Below are 23,210 nucleotides of genomic sequence, written 5' to 3' on the forward strand. Positions count from 1 at the left end.
GCCTTATCATCTGATCATTAGAATATTCAGTTTTGATTCTTTATATGTATAAATTAAACACTTGGCGCTTTTCCTCTTTATTCAGTTTTCAACTGAATAAAGAGGAAAAGCGCCAAGTGTTTAATTTATAACACAGTCNGTAGTCCAATACAGTATTCCTGTGCAACTACAAACCCACAAATGGGCAGCGAGTACAAAAGGAAGTACAGTTCATTTCATGAATCTTAACCAGACTGTAAAGATGTGCAATGGCAGGGACCAATCTATTTACTTATTGAAGGGACTATATTGTTTGACCAATATTCAAGGTCACTAACTAATGAGCATCACCTGGCCAAGATATATGAAACAATTCATATGTAATGCTCAATAGCAGTAACGACATTGACAAAAATAAGTTTCTTTTTGTTTCAAGTTTAGAAATTGCAGTGATGAAGACATATCAAATCTTTGACAGAAAATAAGTATCTCTGATTTGGTTCAGAATAGTTTAACAGTTCATTATCTTTGTACAAACATGTCTAGAGGTGTAGATAATATACGAAATAAAAATTTCCATGGAAATGTTTATACTAGTGATGTAAGTGTTTATCTTCATTTTATCATCCTGAATGCATATACATATGCACTTGCACATTTTAGCATGTTTTAAAATATGTTCAGATCTTATGTAGTCCATATTTTAATGTACAGGTAGCCCTCGGTTTACACCGCAGTTCTGTTCCTACAAAAACCGGCAAAAATGAGCCCATATTTACAGTGAGGTATAGAGTTAGGTTCTACATAAGTGAAAAATAAGCAAATAATTTTATTTATTAATACAATATACAGTAGAGCATCGATTATCCGACCCCCAATCAAACGTCACTTTGGTTAACCGACCATGTTCTAGTCAACAAATTCAAATGTCTGCTAGTGATGTGGCGCTACAATATTTGGCTATGTCTTGGCTACTTTAATAGTATTTTTACGTGTTTTAGCTGGCAACATGGCTCGACCATGAAAGGAAGCCAGTATTTAAACGAGGCTTAATTTTCTAATTTTTAACGATACAATAGCGACTATTATTTTAAAAAAATTTTTGTTAGGTTTAACATTGATGAAAATTCAACGCGAAGTAGGTTAATAGCGATATACTAATATACTAATTACATGAGATATACTAATATACTATACTAATAACGTATTTTTTCGTATTTTTTCATATTTTTCGGTTATCTGTTTTTTCAGTTATCCGACCAACCCCAGTCCCCAATTGAGTCAGATAATCGATGCTCTATTGTAATACAAAATACATAAAACAAATTTTAAAAATTAAATTTATATCATAAAATGAAGTGAAATGTTTTTATTAAAAAATTTTGGTTTTGATCTCTTACATTTTTCGGAAAAAGTATCCATCTTTAATTGTTTACATTTTTGTTTTCTTTCATTAATAATTTTAGAATATGGTCAAATGAATGCGATGATGCTCCTTTTTACATTTGCACTTCGCTCCCAATCATTGTCTAACTCACAGAGTTCATCCATCAAATTTTCCATAGTTGAAAGGATACGCTTTAGATCGGCCATTTTCAAAACTCTTGGAGTTTCTTCTTTGTCGTTCTTCTGTAGCTCTATGTCGGGTCCACAGCTCATTCAAATCTAACGGTTCATGGAACATTCTCTATTGGTCTAGATCCGACCAATCCCAACGAGCCACAATTATGCCATAACATGTGGTGTCGTAGTGGACTCATGTCTTGCTGGGATTGGTCAAATTTAGTGTAGGGAAAATTGGGGAATTACACAATGAAATGGCGAATTGTGCAGCGGCGTTATTGTGAATCAGCGTAAACCAAGGGCTACCTGTACTTTTTTCAATGGTTTTTGAAAAATGTTAAATCAAGTTTCTACTATGTGTGTATATACCTTTACAGTTTTGCAATTGAACTTTAACAAGATATTAAAATAATTGAAACTATTATTTTTATTCTGTATAAAATGTTTTCTGCATTTATTAGCAAAATTGTTTTAATTGGTTTACATAGCTTGATTGAAGTTTAATCAAACTTTTGAAAGAATATTTGAAAAAATAAATTTATAAATATATTTTTTTCATTTCTAAAATTATGTAATTCAATTAAATTTACATTTTAAAAATATATTTAAATACGTACTGTATACTTAAAATATGATAAATAATTTATTAAACTGTAGAATAAATTGGCCTGAAAAATATTCGCATAATATAATAATCCAACTATTGTATAAATATGGCTATAAACAAATAATTAATACAAAGAAATTTGGTACTAGAGATAAGCATTAGGAACCATCTCTTATCTAAATTAATAATTATAATTTTAATAATTTAATAAATAATTTAGAACCTTCTAGAAGAAAATAACTGATCCGCAATAGGGCTTGAACCCACAGCCTCCGCTTGCCATGCAGTGCACTACCAATTGCACCACCAGGACCCCAAGCCAGTCTTCACTTCCAGAAGTATTTAAATTTTGATATAACCTTCCATGGTTACTAACGGTGCTGGCTGGAGATGACTCCTACATCAATGGCCAATGAACATCTCTGAAGCACTCAGCCAGTGATAGCTGTCCCCAGTAAGGTATATATATATATAAAGATCTGAACATATGTATTCTGGAAGCAAAAGCTGACTTGGGGTCTAAGTGGTGCAATTGGTAGCAGAGGCAAGCGGAGACTGCGGGGTTCAAGCCCCACCACAGATCAGTTATTTTCTTCCAGAAGGTTCTAAATTATTTATTAAATTATTAAAATTATAATTATTAATTTAGATAAGATATGGCACCTAACACTTACCTCTAATTCCAAATTTGTTTGTACAGTGGGTGATCAGTTAACGAACAGATTGGATAACGAACACTTTCGCGAAAGATTTTTATGATCGGACAGCGAACACTTTGCTGAACAAACACAAGAAGAAGTGACGTAAAATAACGAATAGCGATTGATCTTCCTTTGTCTTCAGACAAAAATTTGAAACTTTTCGGAGCACAGAAGACGTCAACATCGACATTCAATCCAGTATATACTGATTGGATAGTATTCCCCCGAATTTTAAAACACTCTCTTGTAATTCCAGCCTTTTATATTTCTGACAGAAACAATTCTTTTACGTTTTCTTCTGAAAAAGCAGATTTATGCCGATATCTGCTATTATAGATCTTTTGAAGAAGTGGGAGGATGTCAGAACAATGGTCTTAAAATGGCATCCAAACCAGGTTGAGGTTAATAAGCCTAGTGATCTCTACAATTACAATTACTTCTGAAAAATCATGAAGAAGACAGAAAAGCAATTGACATTGGACAGATTCTTTAACCCCCACAAACAGAAAAATCATGACTAATAAAAATGCAAGACTACATATATATGTATTTTTACTATTACATGTAAATAAATGTAGTAAGAAAGTATATATATTTTTTAATAAAATTGAAGACAGTATGCCCAAAAAGGACCACCATTTATTATTTCCATGTTCCAGACAATATACATTCTTGGCAACAGACCTTTCCTTTTAGACTGTCTTCAATTTTATCAAAAAATNGAATCTAAAATACTTAAAAACATATGCTTAAAATTATTTTATATTATTATATTTATATGATAAGAAAATGCATGAAGATTTTGTTACTGAAAATTTAAAATTTAAATTAAATGACATTTAAAGTAAAGTAATCTTAAAACTTTCTTCCCATTAATGATCTAAGTAAATTTAATGAGAAAAGTCAGATGCAGAACAAAACCACCATTTGTAGGTCATTCACATCCCCAAATCAATTTGAAAATGTGATCATTACTTTCTCAACTTACCTAAGTCTGTCTACACAAATATCTTAGCAAACAAAGTCCATTAACAAGACCAATAATCAAATAAAATATATTAATATTTATAGAACATATGTCATTAAAATGTAAAACGTAAAATTTATCATAATGTTGCAATCTCTCATTTTACAAGTATTAATTATCTTTGTAAAATTCTCTATGAAATCAATTCATTATTTAAAAATGTTTACTTCATAGCATTAAATGAGAAGACTTTCCGTATTTAATCTTTGTTAAATATTTCCGTCTCTATACTTGCATATAGAGATAGAAATTTTTGTATATTTTCTCTACCTGATTAATAATACAAAGTCTTCCAAAATAAATGCTACCATTTAAATTACTGTAAATATGTTAACTATCCGAGAAACATGCAACAAATTCTAATCAATATAGTAACTGTCCGAGTTTCATCTTCATCTGTATTCAAACATCTTGTCGTCTACCACTCCTAGGAAATGCCGTAAACAAAAATGGCAATTCTACAACAGAGAAGTTTTGTGTTCCGCAATTTGTAAAGTTGGAATCGCTCGTCTTATGCAACATGAGTAATCTGCAGGAGCCGTGGAATCATGGCTGCTTTGGGAAAAGCGACAGCAAATTTGCCATAGCAATCATAGGAAGAATTTGTATATTTGTCAGGTGTGTATAATGTGATATGAGGTGCATGAACTGAGAAATTTTAATAGGCAAATGTAAAACTTAGTTTTTCAACATTTTAATGCAGATTACAATGTTCTTGGGTAATAATTAACACAATCAAAATAATTTAAAATGGCAGCAGTCTTTTTTCAAAATCCCTGTAATTTTTAAGCTTTTATCCATTAACAACATATAATTAATATTGTTTTCACTTTTGAAACATTTAAGAATCTTGAAAATAATCATCTGATAAAAACAAATACTAAAATTGCATGCGAAATAATATAAAATCAAATTCATTTGATAGAAGCCTGACTCATTAGATGAGATCTAAAGCTTTGTGATAAACAACTTGAAAGATCTTGATTAAGGATTGTATTTTTGTTTCATCTAACTTGAAGATGTCTGTTTACAACCAAAGAAACTTTTCTTTAAAATATACCCATTTTTTGCTAGTTATTGGTGTCTAGGTGTACTTATTACTGCATTATACCAGTATTATGGTAGTGATTGTGATCTCAACTAACAATACACATAAGTGATTCCTTGAAAAAAGTATAGATGACATTGACTTAGTTATATAATTAAGAATTGGGGCGAAAGAAAATCTCTCATGTATTATTACTAAATTGCCACTTAAAAATATTCCTAATTAATAAACTAATATAGTCAGACAGTCAAGCAGTTAAATTGGCAGCATACCACTCTGGGGTCAAGGAATTGAATCAGGACAAATAAAAAAAAAAGTCAGAAAATTTTTGAGAGTGTTTGTCCAGATAAGTCAGGCCCTGTTCCTCACCATCTGATCACTTTCGTTGTGGGCCTGGCCAAATCCACAATGGGCTTGCTAAAAAAATACTTTTAGTGCCCAGAGGATAGAGAGAGTTTACCAAAAAAATTAATGAACTGAAAACCCACTACTTAGACTATTTAGAAAATTATCATTTTCTTTTTCACAAGTGACTCCATTGTTATCAGAAAAAAAGTGATACATTAATAGTTCAAAAAGGCTAAATTTTTCTGTTTTGAAACAGAGTTTACATTGACATTAATACTAATTCTGAATTTAATTATAATTCAATTTAAAAGCACAAATTGTATTAAGTACAACCTAATTTTTATATTTTAATATACATCATCACACATTAACAACTACAATTACTTTTTTATTTCCATAAAAACAATAGCAATAATTAAGTGAACAAGTCAAATACAAAGTCAAAGAAAAAGAAATTATTAGTTGATTTAAAATGTTATTATGCAAATTAATAATATTAATTCCACACAGAATCAACCAAGCATATGAAGATATATTATATATTATTAAAATAATGTTTTTGCAATCTTTTATTCTATTATTATTAATTTCTTTTTAATATTTTTAAACTGGATAACAAAGAAATTCTATTAACTTACATAATAATACACAATGTTATTTATATATATTACAGTCATATTATTTAATTTTAGTTACGCTTGATTATATCAAAAATTTAATATAAATGATTTTAGTAATCTGTTAAATTATAAAATTAAATTTTTCCAATTAAAATCAAATTTTAGAATGCTTAATTATAATAAACTGTTTGCATTTTTCAGAGGCTATTAGAGAGTAAAATTACTATAAGAATATTTTTAAAACTGTTTTGTTCTTTGAGTGTGGTTTGGTTTTATTTAAATTTACAGTCTCAATATTAAATATAGAAAAATACATTAACACTCAAATGATAAAACTGGATTAACTATCATAATCAGTTAATTCCACTGTTAACCTAGCCTTATCATCTGATCATTAGAATATTCAGTTTTGATTCTTTATATGTATAAATTAAACACTTGGCGCTTTTCCTCTTTATTCAGTTTTCAACTGAATAAAGAGGAAAAGCGCCAAGTGTTTAATTTATAACACGGTCTTGTGTTCAATAGTCAATAAATACGAAAACACGGTTTCAGAAAACAAATCTTTATATGTATTTAAAACTTAATATACAAAACACTGTTTAGAACTAATATCAATTACACAAAATGAGTCAAAAGAAAAGGGAAATATCTTGGAGAATGATCATATAGGTTATTGTAAGCAAAAAACTTTATATGAACATGGGTATTATTCTCAGTAGTTTTGGAGATACAGCTGTATGAGAGTTGCTCACATATAATAATAATGAATGGTATGTATTACATTCAAAACAAATGCTAAAAAATTTAATTCTGAACATCAATACATTTTATAACTCATGTCTAAACATCACATGCCATTTCTGAGTTAGCAATGATTACCATTGTGTAACTCAGAGACAAAATTGCATCTCCTGGAAACAGGTACTGGACATACCGGTAGTGATAAGGATGTAAGACAAAGTAATGTAAAGTTTAATGACTTGATTGTAAAGGGTATTGAAGTTCAGGATTTGATTTTTTAGCATTTGTTTTGAATGTAACACACATCATCCATTGTTATTGTTATGTGTAAGCAACTCTCATACAGCTGTATCTTCAAAACTACTGAGAATAATACCCATGTTCATAAAGTTTTTTGCTTTTTTAACTGAAGAAAATACCTATTACACACAATTTTTTTTTTTAAATCAGCAAATTCTAACTTTTATCAATAATTGTTAACATTTCTGGCCACTTTTAATGGAGTTCTTTAGGCTGTTCTAGAATCTGAAGCTTTTTAAATTTATGAAATACCATATATGACATAGAATCCCAATCATACCTAAAATGTAAAAAGTTGTGATAATTGGTTGTAAATTTTTTTTTAAATGTCCAGCATAAATTAATCTAACAAATATTTTTACACATCTCATAACAATAAGATTATATACGAGTCACAACAAAACAGGATTTATAAGAAGGAGTATGTGACTTATTGGTCAAAGGGATTTCATACCAAGATATCCATACTTGTGAGATTGCATTAATATTTTTGAAATTTATAGATTTTCCTCTAAACACTGATTTACATATTTCAAGTTTCTCCAGCTGCCTCAGGCTATGTCTACTTCATACAGGTCTTATAAGTTCTTCCGTCAAATTCACCTCAACCAACTCCTCCAATGTATAAACTACCAAGTAGAGGGTTGTCTGTTTTCTTATGGTGTACCCATGTTCCCTGATTCTAGTCCTTGAAAATTGGGAAATTGATCAAACACAATAGAATAGCAGAAACATCTAAATTGTATGAAGAAAACAGAAGAGCGCAGATGCTATTTAAAAACTATAGCATCTCTAATTAGCAAATACTATAATAATACCAATGCCAATAAGCATAGGGAAGTCAAGGAAGACTACACGATTGTAAGTTACAATAGATTTTAAAAAGCATTTGTAACAAGATCATATTGGAGGAGAAACGTGTGTATAAAAGGAACCCCACCATTACAAGCTGCTAATGAAAGATAAGGATTGGATAGACCCTTTAAATTTATCTGTGTACACAGAGTATCTATTATGAACCACAGAATTAGCCAAAACCTTGAATGTATTAGGAGTACTTCCAAACCTCTGAGGACCAGAATCAAGGATCATAAATATACTGTAAGAAAAAGATAATCTTCTAAGATATTGGTAGCTTATGCATCAGAAAAGTTGGTCAAGGTAAACTTGAGTGAACAAAAGTTATAAGATTTATCCAAATACAAGAGCCTGAGACAATTGGAGGAGTTCAAAATATATAAATCAATGAGAGGAAAATCTATAAATTTAAAAGGACTGTGTAATCTTGTAAGTGCAGAGACCTTGGTATGAAATTCCCATGAAGTAAGAAGTCATTCACTCCCTTAATATAAATGTCATTTTGTTGTAAATTGTGAATAATGTTATTGTTAAAAGAAATGTAAAAAATATGCTGCTTTAAATTTATTAGATTAATTTATGCTGAACATTTTAAAAATTTACAATCATTTCTCACAAAGTTCCACATTTCAGATATAACAAAGAGACAGAACACAGATTGAGATTTTGTGTTCTGTCTGAAGTTCATTAAAAATGGCAACAAAAAATGTTAGTAACCATTGATTAAAGTTCCAAAAGTAAAAGAAAAACACACTTTATAATTCCAGCCATTTGTATTAACAAAGTAAAAATGTTTTCAACCTCAGTTAATAGGTTATAACACAAATAACTTTAAATGAAGTGAATGCATAGAATGTTCCAAAATAAATAAAATATATATAAATTTTTACACTAAATCGAGTTTAATTAGTCAATCTATGTTCTAACTGAGGAAGACCTATGAACCACAGTTGAAAATGTTTTTACTCTATTAAAAAGCACATTGCTGGAGTTACGAGGTATATTTTTATTTTATTTTTGGATTTATATATTTAATCATTCCAGACATTATTTATTTTTAAAAAATTACAAATACTTAAATACAAATAAAAATTTTAAATCTTACTTGATTGGAGGCTCTGAATTCCAGAACAGTTTGATTTGGCAGTAGAGCAGCAATTAGATTGCAAATCATTATTCCAGTTAAGTAGTTGGACTCGACATTTAACGATGTTAATGTCTTATTTATTTTCAAACACTCGACCAAATCCTAAAATTAACAAAGAACAAAATTAATTCAACATAATATAACAACATTTTGTTTATGCATTCTATATTTTAAAAAACTTACCTCGCAACTCAAATCATTTAAATCCGTATTTGCTAAACTGAGAGTTTCCAAGTAAGTATTGTTTTGCAAACCATCAAACAGTCGTTTAAACTTTTCTTTTGAAATATTCTGAAAGTTAAATAATCCATATTAAATAAATTAATGTAATTACCAATCTAATGATTTTTGGTATATCATTTACTTTAAAAAGTCTTTCAAAAAATTGATAAAAAAAAACCAATTAAAAAAAGAGATTTTCAATGAAACAGATAAAAATTTAAGTTAAAATCCAGTTATAAAACATAAGATTAATGAAAAGCCTCATGCCTTTTTCTTCCAATATCTGTATTAAATCAGAGATGAAGACTTTAAAAGCATTGTTCATAAAGAAAGGCTAAAATAGCTGTATTTTTTTAAAGTCTTGGTCTCCTACTTAATATGGATATTGGAAGAAAAAGGTGAGGTTTCTCACTAGTCTTTTTTTTCCTAAATTTTTGATCAATTTATATAAAAAAAACATTTATAAAGTCCTTACCTATCTCAGTGAAATAACAATTTTTATTGATTTTTATTAAAGAACATCATAAAAATGATTATGCAATATGCATTCAAATACAGAAGTGCAAAATTAAAAATATTTGAAAGAAAATTCTGTAAACCAGATTTTACAGACAAAACAAAAAACAAATTCTTCAATAAATCCAAAAAGATGAATAACCAAATATCTCAGACTGTATAGTAAAAGAATAATCATTCATGTCAACTTGTGCTACATCCTACACTTTCAATTTGACTGTTTTTAAAATTTTGACAACATATTTGTATATTTTATTATTCAATATATGTATACAGTAGAAACTTGATCCAGTATTTTTTCACTAGTTCTTTTAAATCTTCATAATCCACAATGTTAATGTTACCACATTTAATATTGCATATTTTTGGGATGTAATGCATTAAAAAATGCAATCAATGGATGAATTCTCACCTCAAATAATGTTTCTTTTTAAAAAAAAAAAAAGTTTGAATGGTCAGGAGAATTACAGAAATTCAATGAATTATCAAGATTATTTCTCCAGATTATGATAGTGAGTAGCGACCATATTCTATAGTTTTGGCACCTTGGTATCATTGCTAGACTCAGACTGGCACAGTAAAGCAATATCAAACATATTTTCAAAGCATACAATAAATTCTGTAGTCCAATACAGTATTCCTGTGCAACTACAAACCCACAAATGGGCAGCGAGTACAAAAGGAAGTACAGTTCATTTCATGAATCTTAACCAGACTGTAAAGATGTGCAATGGCAGGGACCAATCTATTTACTTATTGAAGGGACTATATTGTTTGACCAATATTCAAGGTCACTAACTAATGAGCATCACCTGGCCAAGATATATGAAACAATTCATATGTAATGCTCAATAGCAGTAACGACATTGACAAAAATAAGTTTCTTTTTGTTTCAAGTTTAGAAATTGCAGTGATGAAGACATATCAAATCTTTGACAGAAAATAAGTATCTCTGATTTGGTTCAGAATAGTTTAACAGTTCATTATCTTTGTACAAACATGTCTAGAGGTGTAGATAATATACGAAATAAAAATTTCCATGGAAATGTTTATACTAGTGATGTAAGTGTTTATCTTCATTTTATCATCCTGAATGCATATACATATGCACTTGCACATTTTAGCATGTTTTAAAATATGTTCAGATCTTATGTAGTCCATATTTTAATGTACAGGTAGCCCTCGGTTTACACCGCAGTTCTGTTCCTACAAAAACCGGCAAAAATGAGCCCATATTTACAGTGAGGTATAGAGTTAGGTTCTACATAAGTGAAAAATAAGCAAATAATTTTATTTATTAATACAATATACAGTAGAGCATCGATTATCCGACCCCCAATCAAACGTCACTTTGGTTAACCGACCATGTTCTAGTCAACAAATTCAAATGTCTGCTAGTGATGTGGCGCTACAATATTTGGCTATGTCTTGGCTACTTTAATAGTATTTTTACGTGTTTTAGCTGGCAACATGGCTCGACCATGAAAGGAAGCCAGTATTTAAACGAGGCTTAATTTTCTAATTTTTAACGATACAATAGCGACTATTATTTTAAAAAAATTTTTGTTAGGTTTAACATTGATGAAAATTCAACGCGAAGTAGGTTAATAGCGATATACTAATATACTAATTACATGAGATATACTAATATACTATACTAATAACGTATTTTTTCGTATTTTTTCATATTTTTCGGTTATCTGTTTTTTCAGTTATCCGACCAACCCCAGTCCCCAATTGAGTCAGATAATCGATGCTCTATTGTAATACAAAATACATAAAACAAATTTTAAAAATTAAATTTATATCATAAAATGAAGTGAAATGTTTTTATTAAAAAATTTTGGTTTTGATCTCTTACATTTTTCGGAAAAAGTATCCATCTTTAATTGTTTACATTTTTGTTTTCTTTCATTAATAATTTTAGAATATGGTCAAATGAATGCGATGATGCTCCTTTTTACATTTGCACTTCGCTCCCAATCATTGTCTAACTCACAGAGTTCATCCATCAAATTTTCCATAGTTGAAAGGATACGCTTTAGATCGGCCATTTTCAAAACTCTTGGAGTTTCTTCTTTGTCGTTCTTCTGTAGCTCTATGTCGGGTCCACAGCTCATTCAAATCTAACGGTTCATGGAACATTCTCTATTGGTCTAGATCCGACCAATCCCAACGAGCCACAATTATGCCATAACATGTGGTGTCGTAGTGGACTCATGTCTTGCTGGGATTGGTCAAATTTAGTGTAGGGAAAATTGGGGAATTACACAATGAAATGGCGAATTGTGCAGCGGCGTTATTGTGAATCAGCGTAAACCAAGGGCTACCTGTACTTTTTTCAATGGTTTTTGAAAAATGTTAAATCAAGTTTCTACTATGTGTGTATATACCTTTACAGTTTTGCAATTGAACTTTAACAAGATATTAAAATAATTGAAACTATTATTTTTATTCTGTATAAAATGTTTTCTGCATTTATTAGCAAAATTGTTTTAATTGGTTTACATAGCTTGATTGAAGTTTAATCAAACTTTTGAAAGAATATTTGAAAAANATTAAAGATTTTTTAAATTTTAGTGGTTCCTAAGACTGATAACAGGACTTTTGAAAACTACATAATTATAAAAACATTAATAATAAAATCAAATTTTGTAAACAGTTTAAATACTTTACAGGATTTTAATGTTTACGTGAAATTACGTGACTTCCTTCTTTACAGAAAGTTATTATATAGTTAATCGGGGCCTCCTGCCCCTACGCTTTTCAGAACAGGTCTCGACTCATGTATCTAACACCGATCTCAAGATTAAATAACGACAGACAAACAGTGGAAATTTATAGGTCTACAATTTTTTCAAACTGCAGTCCAATATACTCACCGATGCAATTTCTAGATCCAGCTGAGAATGGAACATAAGCATATGGATGTCTGCCTGCAGTGTTTTCTGGTAGGAACCTATCCGGATCGAATTTCTCAGGTTCGGGAAATACTTTTGGATCTCGATGTAACATATAGTTGAAGAGAATACAGGTTGATCCTTTCGGAAGTGTATATCCATCTGAACAAGTTATATCAAGTTAGAAATACGTAAATTCTTTTGGTATTTTAAGCTAGATTTCTCGAACAACTTACCAATAGTGACGTCTTCAGCTAAGTCTCTAGAAATCATTGGAACTGAAGGAAATAATCTCAAAGCCTCCTGTAAAGTGAAATAAATGAGAAAACATGTAACATATTTTAAATATAAAGTGGATGATCGGTTAACGAACAGATCGGATAACGAACACTTTCGCGAAAGATTTTTATGATCGAACAACGAACACATGTTCAGATAACGAACACTTCACTGAACAAACACAAAAAGAAGCGACGTAAATAACGAATACCGATTGGTCTTTCTTTGTCTCAGGCAACAATTCGAAACTTTTCGGAGCGCGGGAGATGTCGACAACGACGTTCTACCCAGTATATACTGATTGGATAGTATTCTCCCGAACTTTGAAACTCTCCCTTGTAATTCCAGCCTTTTATATTTCTGACAGAAACAATTCTTTTATGTTTTCTTCTGAAAATGCGGATTTATGCCGATATCTGCTATTAAAGATCTTTTGAAGACGTGGGAGGATGTCAGAACAACGGTCTTGAAATGTCATCCAAACCAGGTTGAGGTTAGGCCTAGGGATCTCTACAATTACAATTACTTCTGAAAAATCATGAAGAAGACAGAAAAGCAATTGACATTGGACAGATTCTTTAACCCCCACAAACAGAAAAATCATGACTAATAAAAATGCAAGACTACATATATATGTATTTTTACTATTACATGTAAATAAATGTAGTAAGAAAGTATATATATTTTTTAATAAAATTGAAGACAGTATGCCCAAAAAGGACCACCATTTATTATTTCCATGTTCCAGACAATATACATTCTTGGCAACAGACCTTTCCTTTTAGACTGTCTTCAATTTTATTAAAAAATAATCTCCATTGGATGAAAAAAATTTACAGATATATATTTTTTTATTTTTTGGGGTCTCCAGAACGAATTAATCAAATTGCCATTGAAACCTATGGTAAATTGATAATCGGTTAACGAACAAAGTCTTGGAACAGATTATATTCGTTAACCGATCACCCACTGTATTAATTATTTGTTTATAATCATATTTAGCCTGAATATTTAGGCAATCGTTGGATTATTATATTAATTCATCGGGCTTTGAGATGTGTATTATATGTATATTCACATAAATTATTATGGTCTTTTCATTAAACACGTTTTGCCAAGATCCTGAAAATTAAAAACTGTTAATGCTGCAGAACATCTTTTGCAAAAGATTCTTTAAGCAAAGATAATGTAATTTATCATAAATGGTATAAATTAAATTTTTGATTATCTAAATGTCTATGGATATATATTTTATAATTAACTGTTAAAAGTTGAATATTCATCAAATCCAGAAGATTACATTAACTTGTTAAATAAAAACTAAGTTATTATATTAAAAACGCCAAGCAATGGGTTTAGTCTAATGTAAATTATCATCTTAAAATTTAATATGTCAATGTTGCATAATTTTATGTAATTCTTTACAATGTATGTAGAATATATCAACTTTTAAAATAATGTCAGTAAACTAATTTACATGTAAATTCTGAACTAACAATTCATTGCTTAAAAATTATTCGCAAACAACAAAATACTGATATACTGTTTAATAAACTATTATTATTATTTTCTACTTTATCATGTGGGTACTTAGAGGGCCTTTTTTAATCATATCCATCATGGTTTCAGTCAGGCCCACACAATGAGATAGTTGATTAGTAAATGACAGGTCTGACACATCGGGGACAGACCACCCCTAGAAAAATTCCTGGGGGTTTTTCACCTGAATTCAATCCCAGGTCTTCCAGAGAAGTAGGACAATGCATTAACTTCCTCGTCCATCTGGCCATCATATAAATGCCATATTTAATAAATATCCATATAATTTCAATTGTCAATCAAAAATTTATATAATTTATTATGAATGTAACTGATTATAGAGAAATGAAAGAAAATATATAATAGTTTATTAAATGATTTATTTTCAATAAACTAATTGGCATATGACTTATTTTCAGTGAATTTCTGAGATGAAATTAAGAATATTTGTCATTATAATAATGATAAATTGTTGTATTTCATCATTCAACATAAACAACAACAAATTATTTAACTGTAATTAGAAAAACATTGAAAAAAAAGGCTTACTTTTATATTGTTCCAATTAAGTGAATTAAGATGAGGATCATTTTTTGTAACTTGTTCCAATGTTTTGTCAACATCAGTGTTGTTGTCTGGTTCGAATGGAAGAACTTTTGGTTTTGTTGAACGAACTACGGCTGTATTTTAAAAATGAAATACATCAAATAAATAAATGTAGTAAAAAACTGTCTTATAAATATTCATAATCTATTAAGCATTTATGACCAAAAATTATTACGGATTATATTATTAGATTATTATATATTAACTACAGAATGCAGTAGTGTGAAAGTGATGATACAGCATACAATGTGATAGATTTACACACTACTATTGATAAATGTACTATTAATAACCACAGTATGACTGACTACCTTTATGGTACAGTAAAAGTTTACTTCTTAAACAACCTTCCTTAAAAAATTTATAACTCAAAAAGGTGATCTATATATATAAAATTGCTTGTCCTGACTGACTGACTGAATGAATGACTCACTGATTCATCATCGCCCAGAGCAAACTGCTGGACCTAAAGAGGTGAAATTTGGTACACAGTTAGGGTACGTCATGAAAACGCACACTAAGAAGGGATTTTTTTGAAATTCCCAAGGGGGGGGGAGAGGGAGAGCATTAAGGCGTAACCGAAAGAACGGCTTCTACTGTGCTATTTTAGATGCAATTTTTTGTTTTTATCTGCATTTTAGTAGGGTATGCCATGAGAATGTACACTAAGAAGGGATTTTTAGAAATTCCCCCGCGGGGAGTGAGGGAGAGGATTTAGTCTTCATCGAGTACTTAGGTGTATTAAATTAATAACATTTCTGACATTGTTATAAATATTTTTATCCATTTCGATTTTAAAAATGTTCGAACAGTTTTAAATTCGAATTTGTTATTGCATATTGGTTCGATTATAGAACGATTGTAAACGTTCCAAAAAATTGATCAAATTGAAAATAGTTTGTTTGATTCTCAGCAATTCTCTTCAGCGGTAGGTGTTATATAACAATTACTATGGTTATTGAAATATTGAATGTAAATGGGGTTTGCTTGCAAAACCTTTGCGGACGAAGTCGCGGGTAACAGCTAGTTCTCAAATAAATTAGGACTTTAGTTCTTTTTTGAATTACAAATTTCTCAAGGAGGGTTAATTACAAAAACTGAAAATGTTCAAAACAAACTTTTACTGCACTGTAAAGGTAGTTGTACTATGGATTTACACACACCAAATATTAGGATAAAGTTAAGATTTAACTAACAAAGGACAGATAGATGAAGCCTATTTTACTTGAATTTTCAGTAGATGAGAGAATTTAAGTGAAATTATATTATTTTCTATAGAAATCTATTCTAGTTCCATCATCCCTCTTCTGTTCAAGTTATTAAAGTTATATTTAACTTTGCTGTTTCTGAAACTGTGCCTTCTTTCATTTGTTAATCTTGACCACACAACTAGGTGTACAAGTAGACACTAGGCTTTTTTACATCACACTTTATTCTACAATATCTTAGGTGCTGGTACAAGTTGAGCAGATGAGGGACATATATTTTCAATATGTTTTGGGCATATTTCTTGAAGAAGCATGCATGAAGTTATAGCAAACGACTATAACTTCATGCATGTTTATAGTGTATCAGCGCCTATGACATTGCAAAATAAAGAGTGGTGTAAAAAAGCCTAGTGTCTACCTGTACATCTAGTTGTGTCGTAAAGATTAGTTATATTTAATACAAAATTTGTTTTATATTCAATGCTTACAATTTTATACACTTTAAATTTATGCTTTTTGGCATACTTTTATATTTATTGATTTTTTTAATAATAATTTCTTTAGGATTTTAATAATACTTTCATCCTCAAATTAGGCCATCCTCACCATAAATCAAAGCCAGAATAACAAATACAATATTTATATAAAGGAATAGTTTTACCCCCTTGTTAAAAAGTCCCTATTATTGTTACAATGACTAAAAACTTTTCTATGAAGTAGAAAAAAAAACCTTAAAATTTTGTTTTTTTAAAAAAAGTTTTGAAGACATTTCATTAACTGAAAACATTTGTTTGTTTTTAATCAGTTTTGCTGGACTTTATAGTTAATATATCCAGTTAGAACTTATATAAGAACTTTCTTATGCAAAATATCTTAGTTGATCTCTTATTAGTTCAGCACCAATTCACTTTTTCTTCTTCTTGACTACTGAATATTTTTTAAATGCTGATTAAACTTTACTCAGAATTAATTAACAGCATTAAACCCTGACCAGGATTTAATGCTGTTGTCCTGATTAGGGTTTGAGTCTCAGTTATTTATTTATTTTTTATTACCAAGACGTCAAGACATTTTCCTTTTAAAACCTAAAAATTTCCAGGACTACGTAATTTCAGTTAAATATAATTGAAATTTTAGTATTATATTCTACTATATTTTAGTATCATTCTTTAATATAGGTTTTAAATTAAAATAAAATGTTCATTAAATATCTATTATTAGCCTAAATTTTTATATAGGCTATCAAATGAGATTTTATATGTAATTTTGAATAAATAAATACACTTTGGCAATCATTATTAACATGATATAAGACTCATTTTTCTAAATTTTGATATTGTCAGTCTTGAGTTGTTTCTCCAGAGACTTAAAATTTGAAAAATTTAAAAATTTTCTGTGAATTTCTATGACAGAAACACTAATAATGATTTAAACATAGCATCTTAAAAATTTTTGCTTCTGTTAAAAGCAAAAATTTTTTGTTTGCTGCTCAAATTTCTAAAAGATAACTAAATAGTACCATCTCTCTTCTAAATATAATTGCTAAAATCAGTGTTACAATAAAATTGATCTTTTTATGTAATGTATGAACCTTACTATAATTGTAAGCCGTTTGCTATAACTTCATGCATGCTTCTTCAAGAAATATGTTTTCAAAAGCAGTAATCTCTCCTAATAATTTTCAGAACTAAATTTATAATAATGAATGAATGTTCACATTTTTATTAGGGCACTGCTATTGCTTCCCCAATGAGACAGAGAATGTAGAGGTATACATTTTGTAATGTACAGTAATGAGGTGGCCACTTTACATTTTTGTTTCATTCACAAAGTTACAGCAAACTAACTGTAGACATAAGAATCTTTTTTTTACCGGACGTAAAAGTTTTATAAGAATTATTCCAAATTTTTCTATGATAAATATAATTTTGTTAAATATTATAAAATTATAATGAACTTTTCGATGTTTTGACAAATATATTTATTATGTTGAATCCACTGCATCTTGGATTAAAATGTAAAATAACATTTTAGTATAGATTTTCCTAACATTTATATATAATTATATATTAATATTAATTAACATGTATGGTTTTAGACAACACGATATTTAAATACAAATGGAACTCTGATGGTTATTATATCAATTGGTGTAATTCTTAAATAGTAAATAACATAATTTCAGTAATTTAAAATGATAACATTCATTTTGGAAGACCTTATATATAACAACTATATTTTATATGTTAAAATTAATAATTTATTTTTAATATGAAAATTCCTAATGATAAATATATAAATAATTTTAAACAATATGATAATTAGTTTAAATTAATAAAATACAAACTTTCAAACTTTTCTCCAGTAACTTGTTTTTGATTTAAGATTGAAGCATGATACTGATCTTGATTCAACATGCTGTGTAGACCCAAAACAGCTATTATTAAATAAAAAAAAATAAATTACTTAGTGCATTCTTTGTAAAATAAATTTCATTATTTAAAAAGATAAAATTTACCTGCAAGATCTACTAATTCAGATTCTGTGGCAGTAGATAAAGCTTTTTCGTAATCATCATCTAAATCCAATTCAATTTTTATGTCATCCTCTTCTTTTAATTTAGGTTCCGCTTTTGGCTTCCAAACTTTTCCTACAAATATGATTCTTGTTTTAATGTTTCTATATCTATTTAATAATATTTTATAATTTGAAATTACATTTTCTTTAAACAAATTATATCCTGATAGGTATTTCATCCCAAAATTATGAAAAAAATATATACTCAAACCTTGATATGATACCATTCTTGTAAAGTGTCAGTTAATATGTACTTGCAAACAACAGTTCTTTCCCATAAACAATAAATAAAAATTATTATTATATTTTAATGAAACATTAATTAGATCACATTTGCAAATTTTTCTTAAAATTTTGGCAGTTCCTATTCAAATTTATGTTTAGTTGGATTAATAAACTTCCTATTTTGCTTTAGACTAATCCAAAAACACAACTTGTTGGTTTTGTTTATTAATGCGCATATCTACTGTCATTCCAAAATTATTTAAAATTTGTCATTTTTTTCATAATTATCAAAAAACTTTATTTATTGAAGAGAAAAGAGAATATATTTTTATTATTTAATTATTTTATTTACAGTAAATTATAATTGATCTGAATTACAATCATTATGTATTCATTCAGAATATTGTTGTACAACATATTGAAAAAATGAGATTTGATCTAATTACTTCTATTGAAAAGATTAATCTCGGATGACCAACATCTGAAACAAATGATGTATTTTTTTGTTAAAACAATCACAAATTATAGCAGTTGTTTTAACAAAAAACAATTTTATCTTTTATTATAGTGGCGCAACAATATTCTGATGCAGAAAACTCACTTGTAAGATAGAGAAAAAATGTTATTGTTATCTCTTTGTGTCAATAATAAAATTAAAAACTGGAATTGATAGATACAGGTAAGTGTGAACAATCTATTCACACTTATCTGTATTTATCAATGATATGTATCAGCAATTGTCATATTTTTAAAATCTACAGCACTTGAATTATTCAGATGCAGGATTTAAAATTATAAATACAAAAATAGAAGTAAACTGAACTGTTTATATTTAATTAAATTGAGACTGCTGTACATTTTTCTGACAGAATTATCAGCTTCCTAATTAAAGGAAATAACTTGTTAATTTGAACTTGGAAAGTTCAAAATAGCATTAGTTCATAACTGTACTTTTGTTCCTGCCAGGGTTAGATATTTACATGTTAAAGAATTTTCTACTTTGAAATTCTATCCGAACTGTGATACGCATATCCTAATTTATTCCTGAAGATTAAAGTGCCTCCATACTATAAAAGAGCAATAGACTGAGAACAACTTTAATCTGGTCAGTATGTCTTTGTCTTTATAGCAACACATTTCAGGTATCATCTTACTCATGTACTACCATTTTTTTCTCTTATGTCATAAAATACAGCTGGGATTTGGGATTGCAAGATTGGGCTACAAGCATCAGACTGAAATATATGTAGGGCTCTAGGCTACTAAACGTACATTTGAATGACTACTTTTTGGGATGCATTTCAAAGAATTCTGTTTTACTTCTCACCAGATACGTGCTGTTTACCTTCAGTTTATTTATATTATTATTATTAATTTATTAATGGAAATAACGTTTTGTATACATAGCCTTATTTAGTTTGCTTAATTAATTACATCAATTATGTGGCATTTGGCATATTGTACAGAAATATGTAGATCTTGAATAATTTGAAATTCAAAGTCGTGATTATTTCGTCCCCTGAATTTCAAACTAATGAGGATTTCCTGTACTATCTTCTACTATATCTTCATAAAGAATAAAAGCTTTCTAGCTAAAGTGATTTTTTTGCTGTTATATTTCAAGTATCTATTCTAACAATAAGGATACAGAATTTCTTTTAATAGTCTCCTGACACATTTTCAAGATCTTGTATCACCCCAAAAAGGAAAAAATTCTCAAATGTGCATCATGCTTTTTGATAACAGAGAGAAACACTATATATCACATATGGTTTATAATAAAAAGTTTTAATTATAACTGAACTGATGGCCACATAATCTGTTTTAACTGGCCTATGTGGTTATGACATGTAACTAGTGGAAAATATTTAAAAATTATAACCAAATATAAAATAAAAAGCACATTCAATGGAAAACTGTAAAAGTGCCCTTAAAAGCAGTGAGAGTTCCATGAAAGATTCTCTACAGCTGGAACTACATTACTCTTCCTTGACAGGCACCACCATTTTATCAGTCCATTGCTAACAGTGTTGCCTCTGATGTGTCAAAACTACTATGATATTACTCATCCTTTAATGGCACTTTTCCAGTTTTGTATTGAACATGCCTTGTTTAATAATTGTGTGCATGCTTGTGTGTTATATCCAAAACATAAACACTCCATTACCTCTTTTAACACCAGGCTGATATGGTTTGCATTCTGGCCAATCTTCTTGTTCTTTAGCTGATGTTTCCAGATATTCAAGAAGATGCTTTCTATCTAACGGTCCAGTCGGAGACTTATTAGTCTGCTCGCGACATCTTTCCGAAGGTGGAAGCAACGAATCCTATCAAAAAACATAGCTATGTAAATTTTTATATTAAAATCAAAAGAAAAATGCAATTTACTACTATATAGTACACAATATTTTTCTGAATGTAAATTTTTGTAGTATAGATATGCTACAATGTTGTAATAGTAGTGAGTATATTGTATAGTAATCAAAAGCAGGATAATATTTTATATAATAATACACATAATATGACGATTTTAGTCTCTGTAATCCAAAAATATTCTTGGTAGACAAATCTCACAGCAATCTTATTGGCAAATTAAATTTATTTTGTAAAGACTACATCAAATGCATTTCGGGCTGGTCTAATATTTTCCAGTCCCTCTTCATTAGTTTGACCAGCCCGAAATGCATTTGATGTAGTCTTTACAAAATAAATTTAATTTGCCAATAAGATTGCTGTGAGATTTGTCTACCAAGAATATTTTTGGATTACAGAGACTAAAATCGTCATATTAACTAATATACAGCAAACCATTTATATATATTTTGAATATTTTTACTTGTTTTATAAATTCGAACCAATAGGAGTTTTGTCGTATCCTTGATACTTAGTCAACTAAGTGAATGTCTAGTGTAAAATAATTTAAAACATTGATTGATTGCGCTTCTAAACAATTAATGTAAATATTAATTTAGTTTCAAGGAAAAATAAAGCTTAAGTAAAGTCTACAAATAAAATTCTTCATATTTAGAGTCTTCAAATAAACTGATTACTTCTCTCGTAGAGTTTATCATGTTTCCTACACAACTATACTGCAATAATTTATGCTTTAAGTGTATCATTAATGCACGATACTTATTGATTATATCTTAGTTAATAAGATGGAATTGAGAAATTATTCATATAGAAATTCCGATAATGTTAGATTTAATCGATAACCTGCAATTAATTAGCAAAAAATTATTGAATAATTTTCTAAATTTAGTTTTAAAATGTTTTCCTTGAAAGAGAGATGCAACTGTATTCGCTGCGCATTGAATCCGTCGTTTAATGTAATGAAAATTTTCGGTCTACCAATTTCGTACAACAGACACAATCCTAATAAAATTCGTGAAGTCATACATAATTTATATTGCTTAATTATAAATGTTATTTTGTGGATTCACTTCTACATCCATTGTATGTCCTACCTTTACCATTATGAATACGATATATTATGTTTCGGAGTAAAATATTCAACGATCACGTGGGATTATATATGTTTGATAAAGATATTTTGGTTCTTCCTAAACGGAAGTATTGTTCCAGTATTGGTATCATCGGATTTATCGAATAAGTGGAAGATAATAACTGAAATGTTTCTACGTTTAGAAGAAATTCTGCACTCGAAAACACACTTAGAAGCGAACTTTTATATGCTCCAAGATAGATTCTTTGAGATGACATCAATGGTATTTTTTATGGTCGTGATTGCTTATTACGCACGAATAACTAACAATGTTATCCGTTGTTTTGATTCGACACATTGCTCTTGTGACTCAAAATTGATCTTTGTCGATGCTCTTTTATTGTGTTTCTTATTTGGAAATATACTTTATCTTATGATGTTCCTCACATTAGTATGCACATATTCATTATGGAAATTTCGTTTATATTTCTCTTATGTAAACTTATTATTTGATTTTCATAAAACAGATCAAATCGATCATTTTCGTCTTAAATCTATTATTAAAATATTAGATTCAGTGTATGAAATTTTAGAAACTGCTATTGAATTATTTAGTAATCTTGGAATATTTTTAACATTAATACTTGAAACATCTGCATTTTTTACTGTGTTTTCTATGATTTTTCTAATTGATGATACGGTGCAGCAATTGACCTCGTTTGGCGTGTTAATACTGATAACTGTAGCATTT

At 28.9% G+C, this 23,210-nt stretch overlaps 1 protein-coding gene across 1 annotated transcript in view; it reads right to left on the reverse strand.

Moving 5' to 3' along the window:
- Window positions 1–23,210, reverse strand: part of LOC111624940 (tropomodulin-like) — a 53,097-nt gene that overhangs the window by 13,359 nt on the left and 16,528 nt on the right. The window contains exons 3-8 of the mRNA XM_023367933.1: window positions 21,182–21,341; window positions 18,731–18,862; window positions 18,560–18,649; window positions 14,948–15,078; window positions 9,126–9,233; window positions 8,901–9,044 (exon numbers count right to left, since the gene is read on the reverse strand). Coding sequence (XP_023223701.1) covers window positions 8,901–9,044; window positions 9,126–9,233; window positions 14,948–15,078; window positions 18,560–18,649; window positions 18,731–18,862; window positions 21,182–21,341 — 765 coding nt within the window. The remainder of the gene's footprint in view (window positions 1–8,900; window positions 9,045–9,125; window positions 9,234–14,947; window positions 15,079–18,559; window positions 18,650–18,730; window positions 18,863–21,181; window positions 21,342–23,210) is intronic.

This window comes from Centruroides sculpturatus, unplaced genomic scaffold (genome assembly GCF_000671375.1).
Source record: "Centruroides sculpturatus isolate CEXI.00-Female unplaced genomic scaffold, Cexi_2.0 scaffold390, whole genome shotgun sequence".
In the NCBI taxonomy this organism is placed as follows: domain Eukaryota; kingdom Metazoa; phylum Arthropoda; class Arachnida; order Scorpiones; family Buthidae; genus Centruroides; species Centruroides sculpturatus.